This window comes from Canis aureus, chromosome X (genome assembly GCF_053574225.1).
Source record: "Canis aureus isolate CA01 chromosome X, VMU_Caureus_v.1.0, whole genome shotgun sequence".
In the NCBI taxonomy this organism is placed as follows: domain Eukaryota; kingdom Metazoa; phylum Chordata; class Mammalia; order Carnivora; family Canidae; genus Canis; species Canis aureus.
In genome coordinates, this window is record NC_135649.1 from 23072733 (window position 1) to 23089390 (window position 16658).

At 39.0% G+C, this 16658-nt stretch overlaps 1 protein-coding gene across 6 annotated transcripts in view; it reads left to right on the forward strand.

The window, feature by feature from the left end:
- Nucleotides 1–3735: 3735 nt before the first annotated feature.
- Nucleotides 3736–16658, forward strand: part of SMARCA1 (SNF2 related chromatin remodeling ATPase 1) — a 73062-nt gene continuing 60139 nt past the window's right edge. For all 6 annotated transcript variants that reach the window (XM_077889538.1, XM_077889537.1, XM_077889539.1 and 3 more), the window contains exons 1-6: nt 3736–4065; nt 8646–8732; nt 12173–12339; nt 12651–12751; nt 12853–12953; nt 16253–16432. In XM_077889538.1, coding sequence (XP_077745664.1) covers nt 3892–4065; nt 8646–8732; nt 12173–12339; nt 12651–12751; nt 12853–12953; nt 16253–16432 — 810 coding nt within the window. In that variant the 5' untranslated portion in view covers nt 3736–3891. The remainder of the gene's footprint in view (nt 4066–8645; nt 8733–12172; nt 12340–12650; nt 12752–12852; nt 12954–16252; nt 16433–16658) is intronic.

Consider the following 16658-nt stretch of genomic DNA (forward strand, 5'->3'; position numbering starts at 1 on the left):
TACATTGTTTCATTTAGGTTTTCCCCCACCCTGCACTCTAACTGTCCTGAGTCCCATTACCCTTCTGAAAATTTACTTTGGGCACATGCCATGCAAGAATCCCAAATTATCCTCTAACCTCCAACTTATAACAACTTTATGTGGAGCTAAAGCAATTATCTAGCCGTGCATACTACCAGAGCCTTAAGAGTGACAGTGTCTTCTCATAAATCCAAAAGGAACACAATGGAGATAGATGGCAGAAATATTTTTCAATAATTTTCTCAATATGATTTCTACTGTCAAGGAGGAAGCCCTGTGAAGAACAAAGAACTTAATAAAGGTGAAGTGGAAAGATGAAGTTTGGAGCCAGACAGTCTGGGATTTGAATCTGGCTTTTGTCACTCATTAGTTGGGAGACCTTAGATGAATTATGTTGTCTCCATTTTCTGATCTGTAAAATAGGGATCACAACATTTATTCCATAAAATTACCAGGAGGATTAGCAATATCATATGTCAGGAACCTAGCACAGTGCTTGATTCAATAGTGTGCGTTCAAGAAATGGTTGATGCATACTAGCCATTATGATGACCTTTTCCTCAATATATGGAGCACTGAGGAAATACCACATTTTCAAAAATGCCACCAACTTAAATGTCTTCAAGAAGAGTGATGAGAGGGGCGGCAGGGTGGCTCAGTTAGTTAAGTGTCTTCCTTTGGTTGGGATCTTGATCTTGGGGTCCTGGGATCAAGTCCCCCATTGGGCTCCTTGCTCCACGGGGCGATGGGGAGCCTGCTTCTCCCTCTCCCTCTGCCTGCTGCTCCCCTTGCTTGTGCTCTCTCATGCTCTCTCTCTCTCTTTCTTTCAAATAAATACATTCTTTAAAAAAAAAAAGAATGGTGAGAAAGCTTACTGCTATGAACAGAATGGTTACTATAGTTGTAAGTGAGATACTGTGACCAGAATCCTTTGTACCGGCTTCTGAAGAACGTTGATCATGGGATCACAATGTAGTTTTAAGTCATATTGTGGCTTCAATGATAAATTACAGATACAGGATAAGAGAATGAACATCAAGTCTTTGACCTTGCCTTCATGAACTTTATAAACGTACTTAATAACACCATTGGACATGCCTTCTGGCAGCTACTGAACAAGTTTGGCTACATAAAAATGACTATTGGATAACTTCTGCAATATTCACAATCTGCCAAAATGGATGTATTGTTCAGTAGACTAAGATTAGTCTTGAAGTTTCCAAATATGGCCCCAAGTTCCTCCATAAAAGTTTGCTTTGTTCTTCTACCTTACTGGAGTATATCAATTAAAGACCATTTCAAATGAAAAGACAAAACAGGAGGAAGTAGTAGCAGATAGAGCAAGGTGTTGAGAAGGCTCAGAAACGAAGTGACTCTTGTTGAACAAAGTCTACAGATCATGAATTTTAGGCAGATTTGCAAATAAGGATAGCACATGCTCTGTAAATAGCAGCTGTTGCCACAAGCCAAAGGGCAATATTTACATGAATCCTGAAGCAAGGTCTATGGACCAAGCATTGACCTTTCCAGCCAAACTCATTACTTGGTAGCACTTTCAGCCATGCCATTCTGAAAAAGGAAATATCACATTATATATACATGGAAAATTGCCAGTGTCCAAACATATTCTGTCCCCCAAATTAATTTCTAGATTATTTTTTGGAACTTGGAATACGTTTCCACAGAAAAAGTGTCATAAAGGGATGTGAGTTTCCCAGATGTCCTCACAAAATTGCATTTATCCCATGACATAACTGAAATACTGGACATTGGCAACGAGAAATACAATGTAACAAAGTATCTTCACAAGCAGGAACACACCAACAGCTAACAAATATTTACTGACCTCTTTTCCTTTGAAGCCCCAGACAAGGAAAGAGGAATTCTATCCTCCTATAGCTACAGTTTGGTGAAAAAGAAATCTTCCATTCAGCTTGTCTAGAAGGATCGTTTTTAAGTCAGGTGGATGCATGCATTGCAGCATCCTTCTCTTTCACTGCTTCCTGAACTTCCCCACCAAACAACTTTTAGTGACTGAGAAGATAGAACAGGTGGTAGGGAAGGGATAGGATGTGTAACCAGGAGTCTCAAGCTTTTCTTTGGAGACAGTTCAAAATCTGTAGCTCATTCCTTAGTATGTCTGCACGTTTAATAGAAATAAATGGTGTTTCAAATGATCACTTAAGTGCCTTAAGTCTGTCCCACTTTTTGACTAAGCTTGATGCTCCAGAAATATGAACCATTGTTATACTGAGACTCCCTATACCTACTGCATAGTACACAGGTTGTACTTCAGGATGAGAAACAAGGGCAAATGATAAGCACATAATGAAAGTAAAATCAGAGCAAAGCTAGCACCACCAGTCTCAGTGGCACAATCACCTGTGTCTTGCTCTTTTCCTCTATAAACTTGTAAGTCTCTATGTAAAACCAGTCTCTGGACAGGATCTCACAATCCTTCGCAGAAAGGTGTAAATGACCAATACTAGCTAAAATGTCACAAGGATTTTGCATACTAATGAGTGGCAGCTTAAAACAAAAAGGAATCTAGGCTATTATCCCCAGGAAAAAGAGGTATCTTTGGGGGGCCATTGTGTGCCTTCCTTCCATTCACAAAAATCACTTGATTTTAGTTGGTAATTTAGGAAGGTGTGTTGAGGGAAATTAATCATGATTTCTTTACATTCTCAAAAGCATTTGCTTCATTTTGGAAATCGCAGATTTTGTGATTGTAGTTTGGAATACTATTTTTGGTATGTTTTGCTGACTTTCCTCCCTAATGACTGAAATTTAAAAACTAAGATGTAAATCTTCCCGTTATTGATCAAAATAAGTGGTAAGAAATAGAGACAATAATATTTAATGATTGACATTGTATGCAGTTCCAACCTTTACAGAATGCTTTTATATCCACGATCATGCACATTACTGGTGTTTAATTACTACTTAATAACAGAGGTACAAAAAGAACACGCTCCAAAAAACTCACAGTAATTCAATCCAATTACTAATATTGGGTACCGACCAAGATTAGCCTTAGGTTCTGTGAGGCCCTTGACCTCGTCCTCCTGAAGGAGTTTTAAAATCCAGTGATGAAGGCAAAAGAAGGGCCCCTGCACATTGGCCATCCGAGAAGTACCAGAGTTGCAAATAGAGCAAATATACATACAGCCCAAGAGTCACGCTTTGCCTTGTAAGAGAATGTTTGCAGCCGCAATCAAGAGATTCAAGGAGTGCTTCTCCTTCTGCAGAATTTGCAAAGGTGCAAAGAGCACTACCAATTCCCCTTCGGGACCTGGGAAAGGGCAGTCCCCAGAGGGGTTCTGAGCTTTGCAAATGGTGAGAAAGACCTTTCACAGTGCAGTTACAGGCAGAGGAAAAGTTCTTTGTGCAAGAAGGGGAGAGCGCCCCGAGGTACAAAGAGCAGATTTAAGGGAAAGAGGATTCCTTCTGCACACATCTGCGAGGGGAGCTCAGGCTGACTGTTGGGGGCGTGTGGGAAAGGAGATTTTTTAGGGAGCCGCGGGCTTGTGGGTTCCCGCCTCCACCCTGGTCCGCGCCCCACACTCAGGCAACAGTTGGTCGTGCGGGGCCGGCCCGGGCTCTGGGTGGGGAGGGGGAGTCTCGCGATCGTTGAGGGGGGGGTGGAGGAAGGGGGGAGGGTGACGGGGGGAGGCCATGACGTAGGGTGGGTGGACGGAAGTGGGGCAGGGTTGAGGGTTATTTAAAGAAGGGGGGGCTGAGCGAAGGGGTTGGAAGCGGAGTGATTCCCCACCCTGCTCCATCTAGCTCTTTCCAGTGCAGCCACTGCCGCCGCCCAGGAGCCCTCGTCCCCTTCCTCGTCCCCCTTCTCGTTCCCGCTCCAACGCCATGGAGCCGGACTCCGCTGCAGTGGCAGCCACCGTGGCAGCCGCTAATGCGACCGCCACAATCGTGGTCATAGAGGACGAGCAGCCGGGGCCATCCACCTCTAAGGAGGAGGGAGCGGCCGCCGCGGCCACCGAAGCCACCGTGGCCACAGAGAAGGGCGAGAAGAAGAAGGAGGTAAATAGGAAGGGGGTGTGTGTATGGTGAACAAATCCTGAGCCGGGCCCCTCTGAGGGGCCCAAGCCCTGACCTTTCGGCGCCGACAGGTACCGGTGGAGCTCCGCGGGGCTGGGGGCCGAGGGCGCGCTGGGGGGTGGGGGCGGCGAACAGTCTAGCACTGGTTCCCCTCCCCCTTTCCTCCGGGCCGCCTGGAGGGCGGGGGCGGGGCTGGGCGCGGGCGCGGCGCGGGGTGGAGGGTGCCCGTTATCCCGGGGATTGGGGGTTTTGGAGCCCCTAGACAGCCCCCGGCCCCATTCACATTCCCGGAACTGGGGTAACGGGGTGGGGGATGGGGCTGTGCAGGAAAAAGCCTCCGCCTCTCCCTCTCCTCTCGCTCGCTCCCTCTCCCCCCCTTCCCGTCGGCCTCTGCCTGGGAAATCTGGGCCCTTCAATCCCACACCCGCGCAAAAGGGGTTCTGATTGGGCTTTTTTTTTTTAATTTGAATTTCGAGGTGCTGATAGTTGGGAGGCGGAGGACGATAGGAGAGACTTTTGTTTTTTTGAATGACAATGTCGACCTTTTAGGTGGCAGCAAAAAAAAAACAAAAACAAAAACAAAAAAACATCCCTTGTTCGTTTGGTCCCCTCCTGCTGAAGCGGGGGTGTCACCCCGAGAAAATGAGCTCTCCGCGTCCTACTCGCCCCCCCGCCCCGGCCGCAATCCAAACCCCAAACTGTGGAACCGTGGACGCTGGCTTAGGAAAATTTCCAACGTGTGCACCCTCACCCGCTCCTGCCCCGCCCCCGACGGTATAGTGTTTCACTCCAGGGCCACCCAAATGGTCCCCCAGTCCGGCCCCAAGCCTTCCAGGCTTCCGCCTCCCTCTCCTAGTGGGCGCTGCTGGCTCCTGGACACACGCAGGGTTTTTATTTTTTTATTTTTTATTTTTCTTTAACCCAGCGTCGCTAGGATGAGCTGCTGCTAACATACATAAGGAGACCTCTCAGGCACCTTATTGAAACCAAATCCAGAAAATATGTATTCTCTCCATAAGGCACATTTCATATGGACGAGGACATGCAAATAAAACGAAGAATTTGAAATAAAAAATAGGATGGGGTATAAGGATTCTTGATGTATAATAAAATTGTAGAATGGATCATTTATGGGTGGATTTGTTTCCGTGTACCAGTAGGCATATCACAATTAAAAAACGGTAGGTAATTAAAATTACGCTTTAGATATCTCAAGTGGCTTTGTCTGAATCATTATCGGATATGATACGACCAAATTAAAAGCTTTTGAAGGAAATTAACACCTTTTTGCCGTGAATTAGCGTAATTGTAAATGCAGCAGTTGTTTAAGTGACATCTTTTACTGTTTCAAGATTGACTAAACAGGAAGACAATTGTAGTGGAAGTGAAAACCATAGAAAACATGCAATTTTTAAGATCTATACAGTACTTGGATCAGTAAGACAATATTGTGAAGATGGGTCAAATACCAAGTATCAATATAAAATCAATTAGTGAGGAATTCAGAAATGAATCTAGGTGTCTTTTATTTCCTAGACTGGGCAAATGTAAGGGCTAAACTGTCTTTTGTATGGCAGTACAGGTTGCTGAATTTACAGATTCTGTAAATTTTTTGAATTGTGAAAAGATTCAGAATCAATGAAAAACTTATGTAACAAACATTGACTTGATATCTATCTATTCCTGAATTCTGTATCCTCATCAGAAATTCCCCTAAAAGTACCTGATTTGTTTGCTCAGCATAGGGAAATGAGGTGTTGCATGGCAGGAACTTTTTGAATACCAGAAGTTTTTTACTCTAGTCACTACATCTTTTTAATTTTTCCTGAAAAAATCTAAAGAGGACCAAAACATCCACTTAAGTTCTTCTGTTTGTTTCATTCCTTCAAATAAAGTTATTTGGCACCCCTCCAAACCTAAATAGATAGCTCACTCCCTTGCCTCCTTTAAGTGATGTACTGAAAGTACAGATTAACCTGTTCCTCATGTTCCTCAGTTATGCTCTGCAAATGATACAAAGGCATTTGAGATGCAGGAGACTGTTTCTCCTCAGTTTAATAACCACTTCTCAGACATTTCCAGTATTGTGTTGATTTTTTAAATGATATTTATCCCTCCTGCCTCAATTGTCAGGCTATTAGCTATCATTTTTTAGACACTTAATCTACTTCCATCAGAAATAATTTAGGATAGAGGATATAGATGTTACAAAACCGTAAGACCATTTACAATGACTATGAAAATACAACCCCCCCCCCCAAAGTACAAGTAATGCAGTGGGCAGAGGGAAATAATTACACCTGAATAGTAAGCAAAAGAGATGTTGCTGCAGAGAGACTCATGTCTTATCCTGGGCTTCTGCCATCCTTTCTTTGTGTTATTTTTGTGACTTCTAATGGTCTTTCTCATGTCATTTGCTGCTGCTTTTATTCTCCGTAGTATGGCAAGCCAGATTATCAAACTTGCTAGAATTGTGTATCAAATAAAAGAAAATAGGCCCTGAATAAGAGCATTTTGTGATGCATAAAATAGATGAGAGTAGATTGACTTGTGACATTTAGCTGTAGAAAGATACTTTGGCTTATCTTTTGGTTCTTGAACTTACTTGGTTTAAGTGATAATTGGATAACCTGATGCTGGAAGTTGGAGTTGGTGTATTTGGTAATGAAAACATCAGAAAAAGGGTCATGGTCTTTAAGACAAGGCATCTTGATGATCTTGTGCTGTATGCTCATGGCATCTAAACTACCAGATGATAAAATCCATAAGAAATTAGAATATCTTAGTCACCTTTTATCTTTTCTTGTATGAGAAGTGTATTTTTGAAAATCTACAAAGGAGGTTTAGAAGGTAGGTATTTTAAAATTTGTTGTGGAAGATAGTGCCAATTAAGTAATTACCCACAGCTTTTAATAGCACTGCTCAAGATTAGGAATTTTAATTAGCATATAATTAAATTTTATGGTATTCTACCACAAGGTAGGCAAGAGTATTGAGTGAAATTTTTTCTAATTCAAGCTTTAATTTTTCTGTAAGTGAAATCTATGTCCCACATTATTAGATATATACTTGTGCATATGAAGTGAAGTAATTTTCACTGTTTTGAAAGTTGAAAACTAGACTTCATGTAGCTTTTCAAGTAATGATAAAAGTGATTTTTTTAAACACAGTTTTAACTTGTTGCTTTGAAAATAAAAGTGGATTTATAGTATATGTGATAGTTTGAAAGTATGGGGTTGAGGGGATTTTAGCACTTTTCTTGTCCATCCAGGATTATATCAAAACATCTCACATAGATGATACATACATATGACATGCTTAAAACAAGATGTCTATTATTTAAGAATAACTGAACAGTATCTGATCAGTGCTTCAAAGTATAACCCTGACCAGGGTCAAATTCCATAATCTTAGTTTGGATTTTCTCAAAATAGAAATTTCAGTAAATGTTGGAAGACCTATTAATTAACTATTGGAGTCATGTCTTTCTTAGGTTTAAGATCACATTCTGTTGTTGATTTAGGACCTATGTTTTCAGGAACTGGTTGACAAAAGCTATTATAAAATGGACATGATTTCTTTAGTTTTCACCAACAGATTTGAGTTTTGACTAACACGAAGTCTGTGTTAAAACAGAAATACTCAAAAAAAAAAAAAAACAGAAATACTCTTGGCTCGAGTGCTAAGGGGTATATTTGTGTTTTTATTATTTCTCCATTTCTTAGAGAGAAGGAGGTGTATTTTATATACCTATTTAAATTTACATGTACAAGCTTATCTTTACAAAGGATGGCATGCATGAAATATAACCCTCCAGATAATTTCATTATTTTTAAGAAGCTGATTTATATTCATTTTAATTAAATTACAACTTTTTACATATCAAAAGTTAATAATAGTTGATAGCTTGAGAAACTGCTTCCACAAAATGTTTCTGTGATATGGTTTAAAATTCTTTTCATTCCAGTTGGAGAAAATTAGCATAAACCAAAAATTTAAAACTGTACTGTTTTATTATTTAAATAGAAATGAACACATTGCATTACACTAAAAAGTTTAAATGTTCAGATTAGAATATGGAAACAATGAAAAGTGTCTTTTCAGGAACAAAAACCACAGTCTTCTTCCGAAAATCTGGCTTGTTTCCATTACATAAAGAAGTGTTTCTGAGAATTATTATTTACTTTCCTTGGGTTTTTTGGTTTGTGGTTGATAATATTAACATATTCTAGATTTTAAATCTATTCAATGGTTATATCTTCTTTATACTTTAAATTAAAAAATAGGTGAAAAGGCTCAATGTCTCACCTTTTGGTGTTCATTTGAATTAATGTTATTTCTCTGGCTTTCACAATTCAGATTTTTTGTTGGACCTCAGGTGCACAGAACTGGACTAATTATAAGCCCTGCTTCATGACATGCTCTCATCATTGGTTTATGTGTGGCTCATGTTCATTTATTCATTTAGTATTTAATTACTTTTTACTTTTTTCAAATGAGAATGCTGACTACTTTTAAGATCTTGCTTTGTAATTTGATAGCTTATTTTTTTGAAATTCTAGAAAAATGTTTCTTCATTTCAACTCAAACTTGCTGCTAAAGCTTCCAAATCTGAGAAGGAAATGGACCCAGAATATGAAGAGAAAATGGTAAATATATTCTTGGGTAGGACAGTGAATACTATAGTTGATGTTTTTGATATTGAAATATAGTTGATACTCAGTCTTACATTAGTTTCACCATAATTGATTTTTATAGAGGAGATGTGAAAGAGTGAAAAAATACATGTGTATATATAATGAATATTGGATCATAGATTTTACAGTTGGGAAGTAATTTAAGATATAATTCATCATAATAGGTTTTAAAAAAATTATTTATTTGAGAGAGAGGCAAAGAGAGAGCACAAGCTCCAGGGAGGAGCAGAGACAGAGTCAGAGGGAGAGTAACTCAAGAAGACTTCCCACTGAGTGGGGAGCCTGACTCTGGGCTTGATCCAGGACCTTGAGATCATGACTTGAGCCAGTCAGACGTCCAACCGACTTAGCCACCCAGGTGCCCCCCTCCAATCATAAAAGATGTTTGTTGAATAAATGAATCTTCTTGTTTTCAGATGAGAGAATAAGGATCAGAGAAATTTTATGCAATAGTTGGGAACAGACATCCTATCTCTTCACTTTTGTTCTGTGCCCTTTAACCCATAATAAGATTTTTTTAAAGGTTTTATTAATTTATTTAAGAGAGAGACAGCTTGAGAGAGAGTGTTGGGGAGAGCCAGAAGCAGACTCCCCCGCTGAGCAGGGATTCCCTACCCTGGCTCAATCTCAGGACCCTGGGATCATGTCCTGAGCCAAAGGCAGACAATAACTGAGCCACCCAGGTGCCCCTAAGATTTTTTAAAAGATTTATTTATTTATTTGAGAGACAGAGACAGGAGAGACAGCGTGTGTGTGAGAGCTTGAGTGAGCAAGTGGTGGGGATGGAGGTGGTGGGGTGGGCAGAGTTAGAAGGAGAGAATCCTCAAGCAGGGGCTCCAAACCAGGACCCTGAGATCTTGACCTGAACTGAAATCAAAAGTCAGATGCTTAACTGACTGAGCCACCCAGGCTCCTCAGATGATTTTTAAAAAAGATTTATCAATTTATTAGAGAGAGAGAGAGAGAGAGAGCAAGAGCATGCACTCATGCACAAGCAAGCTGGGGGGGGGCAAAAGGAGAGGGAAAGAATCCTTAAGCAGACGCCCCACTGAGTGCAGAGCCCAAACTTCAGTGGAGGGGTGGCTGTATCCCAGGACCTCGAGATCACGACCCAAGTGAAAACCAAGAGTCAGATGCTCAACTGATTGAGCTGCCCAGCTGCCCCCACGTAAGATGTTTTATGCTATAGATACTGTATCCACTAAGTGAAAGTATCAGTGGCAACATCAGTATGGCTGAAAGAAAGCAGGTTACAAAGTAAGACTGATATATTTTTTTCTCCTCTTCTTGCTTTGGATATATTAATTAATGTTACATATTGTGAAATGTAGCATAGTAATACATTTTCTGAAGGAAAGGACATTTGCCCAGTACATGGAAATATTACATATTTAAGCAGTATAATCTCAGTTATGCCCACCTACTGCTTTGTCATATATTTAATTTAATTTTTATACACCAAAGTTCATATCTTAGCTTTCATTTTAACTAGACTTCTATGCCTTGGGATCTTTCAAAACTAGTGAATTTGGTTAACTCAAAAGAGAAATTAACAGGTAGTTGGAACTGATCTTTTTTTTGAGGGGTTGTTTTTGCAGGAACATTATAAAAATAAGTAGAGATGAAGGATATTTTTTAGTTGTTCATAGTGATTTTACCAAACTCCCTGCCTAAATGTCTAAGGTCACATCTAACGTAGACAGTTAATGTTTTAACAACTCTAAAAACAACATTCCAGTGAGGATAACATAAAATGGAAAGGTTTTGGCCTCCTTCCAGCTTCTGGTCTGAATATATTTGTCTAATTCTTGTGTTTATGTTAATGAACCCTTGTACATTTCTGGTGTTATTAATTATGCATCCTTCATTAGCAATCAAATATTCTCTACCCTGTGGTCAGAAAGTGATTGGGAATTAAAAAATCATTCTCATTTTTTTAAATCTAAAATGATGTATATATCTTTTGACCTTCTAAGGTTCTATAGTGAAGTTTTATTTTATTATTATGGTACAAGTTATATGCCCTTTTACAATTTATTGAGAAATTATTATATGTGCTGCCGAAGTGAGCAGAATTGAGAAATTATATAATACATACCAATTTTTAGTAGTTAATATATATTAACTATTGTACTTATATGTGTATGTGTATGTTTTTCCCCCAAATCCTGCTTGCTTTGAAGACAAACTTTTTATGTTATTAGCATAAGGTGCAGTTTTCCAGGGGCACCTGGGTGGCTCAGTCAGTTAAGCATCTGACTTTGCCTGACATCATGATATTGGGGCCTAGGGATCAAGCCCCATATTGGGCTCTTTGCTTGGCAGGGATTATGCAAGTCCCTCTGCCCCTCTCCCCACTCTTGTGTGCTCTTTCTCTCTCAAATAAGTAAAATCTTTTTAAAACGTGTGATTTGGGATGCCTGGGTGACTCAGCGGTTGAGCATCTGCCTTTGGCTCAGGGGTCCCAGATTGAGTCCCGCATCAGGCTCCTTGCAGGGAGCCTGTTTCTCCCTCTGCCTGTGTCTCTATCTCTGTGTGTCTCTCATGAATAAAAATCCTTAAATAAATAAAAAAGTGCAATTTTCCAGATCATTGTAATTGAAGAGAGAAATATTTATTACATTATTGTACCATGCATTGACAATATTTATAGACAAGATGACACTGTATTCTAAGGTGTTAATTGTATCTAGATGCAATTTGAAAATTCTAAGAGTTCAGTTAATGGTATATGTATATCATAGCTAATAATTTATATTTCTGTATTTAGGATATATCGTATGTTATGATGCTTTATTTTGTTCACTTGGGAGAAGAAAATCATTACATTTTACTTATTTATTTAAAGATTTATTTATTTATTCATGAGAGACACACAGAGAGAGGCAGAAACACAGGCAAAGGGAGAAGCAGGCTCTTCGCAGGAGCCTGATGCGGCGGGACTTGATCCCGGATCCTGGGATCACGACCTGAGCCGAAGACCGCCGTCTAACCGCTGAGCCATCCAGGCATCTCCAAATCATTACGTTTTAGAAAAAGTTTTTGCTTTTTGACCCTGACTCTTTAAGCAGGGTACTGCTTGTTGGGGCATTTACTACTGTTAGATCATTTGGCTTCTATTCAAATTATCTGAAAATGCCATTTTTGAATTCTGCTGTTTACTAGCTATGAGAATTTGGACAAGTTAGTTACTCTCTCCATATTTTACTTTTATCATCTGTAAAATGTAGATAATATTAGTACCTACCTCATAAGTTTATTAAGACCATTAAATGAGTTAATATGTTGAAAGTGTTGAGAACATAGTACAAAGTAAGGGCAATATAAGTATTTGTTAAATAACTTTGAGTAAAAAAGAAAATCATTATTTTTTCTTTTGTTTTGTATGTTAGAAAGCAGACCGAGCAAAGAGATTTGAATTTTTATTAAAGCAGACAGAACTTTTTGCACATTTTATTCAACCTTCAGCACAGAAATCTCCAACCTCTCCTCTGAACATGAAGTTGGGACGTCCTCGAATAAAGAAAGATGACAAGCAAAGCTTAATTTCTGCTGGAGAGTATGTTGGCATCTCTCTCTACTTTATTCCCTCTTTTTTCCCTCCCTTCCTTCTGTCCCCACTTCTCCCTCTCCTCTCATTCCCTCTTTGCTTACTGAGTATAATTTTGTATTAAAAATGGGGTTATTGTCAATGTAAATAAGTTTTGGAGGCAACAATTTTTTCTCACTAGGAATCAGTAAAAATGCAGGCTGGTTCTACCAACTTCTAAGCAAGACCTTAGATAACTCATTTTTTTCATGACAGATATACTGACTTAATTGATAGCTTAGTATTTGAGTTGAGTATAAAGATATTTCTTTTCAATTCAGCTACCGTCACAGGCGCACAGAACAAGAAGAAGATGAAGAGCTCCTCTCAGAGAGTCGGAAAACATCTAATGTCTGTGTTAGATTCGAGGTATCACCTTCATGTAAGTATCTCATTGCGTTGGTGTTTTTTTTCAATTAGGTTTTAGAAAAATATTCTTGATTGTATTAACAAAAGTATGAAACGCCTTGATCTCTTTTTCAGATGTGAAAGGAGGACCACTGAGAGATTATCAGATTCGAGGGCTGAACTGGTTGATCTCTCTGTATGAAAATGGAGTCAATGGTATCTTGGCAGATGAAATGGTAAGGAGTTGATAGCTAAAAACACAATCTTAGTAATGATTTTTATGTAAATTTGAAATACCTGAGCTGTATTGCCTTAGGCTTAGAGTCTAATTGCTTTATTTAGTTAGAATGTAAAGGGCATTTGTAAACTCTAGAACTGTTTCTTTAAATAACCTTGAGAACATATACTTTCACAGGCTACAAAATTCTTAGTGTGATTTGCTTATAGGTTTAAAAAACCTCCCTGTAATTTTGATTTTGTTTGCACTTTGGCTTCCAGGAAACTCAGAGCCAGAATTAATGCCAAAATCGAGCCCCTGTGGAATGTAATGGCAGGCCCATTGTGTCTTTTGTGCCTTTTTCTATTCTATATCTTCTAATCTTTTCTTGGCCCTTCTTTATTTCTATTTTACCATTAATTTATCTTCCATGTTTTCATTGTAGGCTACCTGAAACATATTTTCTTTGTAGGTGACCTGAAATCCTTTTGGTAGTAAAGTGGGGGTATATAAAGCAAATACTAAATGTGTGAATGAATAAATCGAACAATAAATGATGAAAGCATGAATCAATGAATGTAAGAACCTCAATGCGTGAGCAGTCAGAAAGTGAATAGATAGATTAATGAAAAAAAAGTAAAGAGCAATGTTGAGTCCTGATGTAGCATAGTGCCAGATAGAACCTGAGAAGTAAGCTAAGGAATGATGGTCATATAAATAAAATGACCAAATAAAGAAAGAAAGGCTATTTAAGATGCTAATTCCACCAGATCAGGGAGTATATGAAGGCTTAGATTGGTATTTTAAGACCAAATGAATAAGATAGGATTTAAGAGAGGGCAGGGGGGCAGTTCTAGATCTTTATGACCCAGTGATATTCATATTTATGTGACTCTGGAGCCATATTTGCTATCACTCTTACCCAGAAGAGCCACATGACTATTTATGTTCTATAACATGTAGTGTAGTAGTTGGTCCCATAGATGCTGGGCAACCGTTAGCTGTGTGGCAAGAGGTCCTTTATTTTTTTTTTTAATTTTTTTTTATTTATTTATTTATGATAGTCACACAGAGAGAGCGAGAAAGGCAGAGACACAGGCAGAGGGAGAAACAGGCTCCATGCACCGGGAGCCCGATGTGGGATTCGATCCCGGGTCTCCAGGATCGCGCCCTGGGCCAAAGGCAGGCGCCAAACCGCTGCGCCACCCAGGGATCCCAAGAGGTCCTTTAAATCAAGGGTCTGTAGCTCCTTATATTTAGTATTCTGGGCTGGAGACTACAGTTAACTCAGAGGGGGAGGAGCTTGGTTAATTGGATAACAGAAAGATCAGGAGGATTATTGGCCCCAAGCTCCTCTTGGCTGCAGCCTAAATATGAAGGATTTAAAGATCCTTCATATTGAATTTGTGCTGACACCAGATACTTTTTAATTATTAAAAAAGGGAAAGATACTTTAAGGAGTGTAGAAAATCTGGAAAAAAGTCAAGGAAAAATTGGAAGTATTTTTTTTAATTTTTTAAAATTTATTTATGATAGTTACAGAGAGAGAGAGAGAGGCAGAGACACAGGCAGAGGGAGAAGCAGGCTCCATGCACCGGGAGCCCGATGTGGGATTCGATCCCGGGTCTCCAGGATCGCGCCCTGGGCCAAAGGCAGGCGCCAAACCGCTGCACCACCCAGGGATCCCGAAAAATTGAAAGTAAATTGTAATTCTGCTACCTAGAAATAACCATAGTTGACATTTTGGTATATTTCATTTTAGTATTTTAACTCCAGATGTATTTATTTTACATAGCTGAGATCATATTGTACATATAAGTTGGTATTCTGATTTCTTCACATTCATACTTATTTTCTACATAATTCAAATATTTATTTATTTATTTTTATTTTTTTAATTCAAATATTTATAAAATAATTACTGTGTAATAATTAATCTGGGGGAATTACCATAATTCATTTCCTCCCTTATTGCGGGTCATTTGGGTTGATGTGTAGTATATATATAGTACATATTGTGTGTATTTAGCATATATGGGTTGGTATATGTGTGTATTTGGTACATAATAATACTGTTTTGAGAACACTTGTAATTTACTTTTTCTGCACCTTTCCAGTTATTTCCATAGGATTCCTAAAAATGGAATTACTTAAAAGAAATTTTAAGTATTTTAAGTTTTTTTTTAAAGATTTTATTTAAAAAAATTTTATTTATTCATGAGAGACACAGAGAGAGAGAGAGAGAGACAGAGACACAGGCAGAGGGAGAAGCAGGCTCCATGCAGAGACCCCGATGTGGGACTCGATCCCGATCCTGGGGCTCCAGGATCACACCCTGGGCTGAAGGCAGCGCTAAACCACTGAGCCACCAGGGCTGCCCTATTTTAAGGTTTGGTGCATCTCCTTAAATGAAATATTAGGATAAACCCTATATAATAGTTTAAACCTAGGCTTATCAAAGCAAATATATAGCTTGCATAGAGATAAAGCCAGAAACTCTTTTAAAAGCCACACAGTATAGGATATCTCTTGTTGGTTAGGTGGCAAGTTCATGGTGTTCAATATGTTATTTTTTAAAAAGTTCACCAGACCGGTTGATCTCTAAGGCCCCTTCTGGCTGCAGAGTTCTTTTATGTTCTGGTTCTTTTATGGTTCTGTAGGTCTTCAAGGGTGTGAGATGCAAGTACAGAGAGCCACAAGTCCCTTGAGATGCATAGTCTGAATATTTCATGCCTGGGCTGTAATAATGTTGGGGACAGTGGGAAATAAAGATCAGTGTCTGAGCAGGCTGGTAAAGGGAATGAGTGTGAAACACATACATACAAAAGTACTAATTTTGCCGCTAGAAGAAATGATAAAGTAGACTGCTTGTTCCTTTAAGAGGAGCAACATGGGCAGCCCAGGTGGCTCAGTGGTTTAGCACTGCCTTTAGCCCAGGGCCTGATCCTGGAGACCTGGGATTGAGTCCCAGGTCGGGCTCCCTGCATGGAGCCCGCTTCTTCCTCTGCCTGTGTCTCTGCCTCTTTGTCTTTCATGAATAAATAAAATCTTAAATTAAAAAGGAGGAGCAACAAAGCAGCTTTCTACTTGCAAGTTCCTGGTTTCTTTTTGTGCACACAGTAAGTACGAATTGCAATGGTTATTCACTTAAAAAAACAAAACAAAACAAACAAAAAAAAACAAAAACAAAAAAAACAAAGATCTTTAAATTTTTCCCTATGTGACATAGTTGGCAAATGTCTTTTGTAATGTTACCACTAACAAAATGTTTCATTAAATAAATGTTTATGGATTTTTTTCTTTGTAATGGTAATGCAGGGTCTTGGTAAGACTTTACAAACGATTGCTTTGCTTGGTTACCTGAAACATTACCGAAACATTCCTGGACCTCACATGGTTTTAGTTCCAAAGTCTACTTTATACAACTGGATGAATGAATTTAAGCGATGGGTCCCATCTCTCCGTGTTATTTGTTTCGTTGGAGACAAGGATGCGAGAGTAAGTAATAGGTTTAAAGAGGCCATCAAGAACAACATAATTTATAGGGTTAAGTTGCATACTATTACCTTAAAAGGCATTGATGTTGACTGCTACTAGTAAATAACTCTATGTTAGGCTCTGTTTTAAGTGCCTTTTATATATTAATTAATTCTCACAACACTTCTGTGAAGTAGATATGTTACTTATTAATAACAGACGATCCGTTACTATGCTTATCTGCATT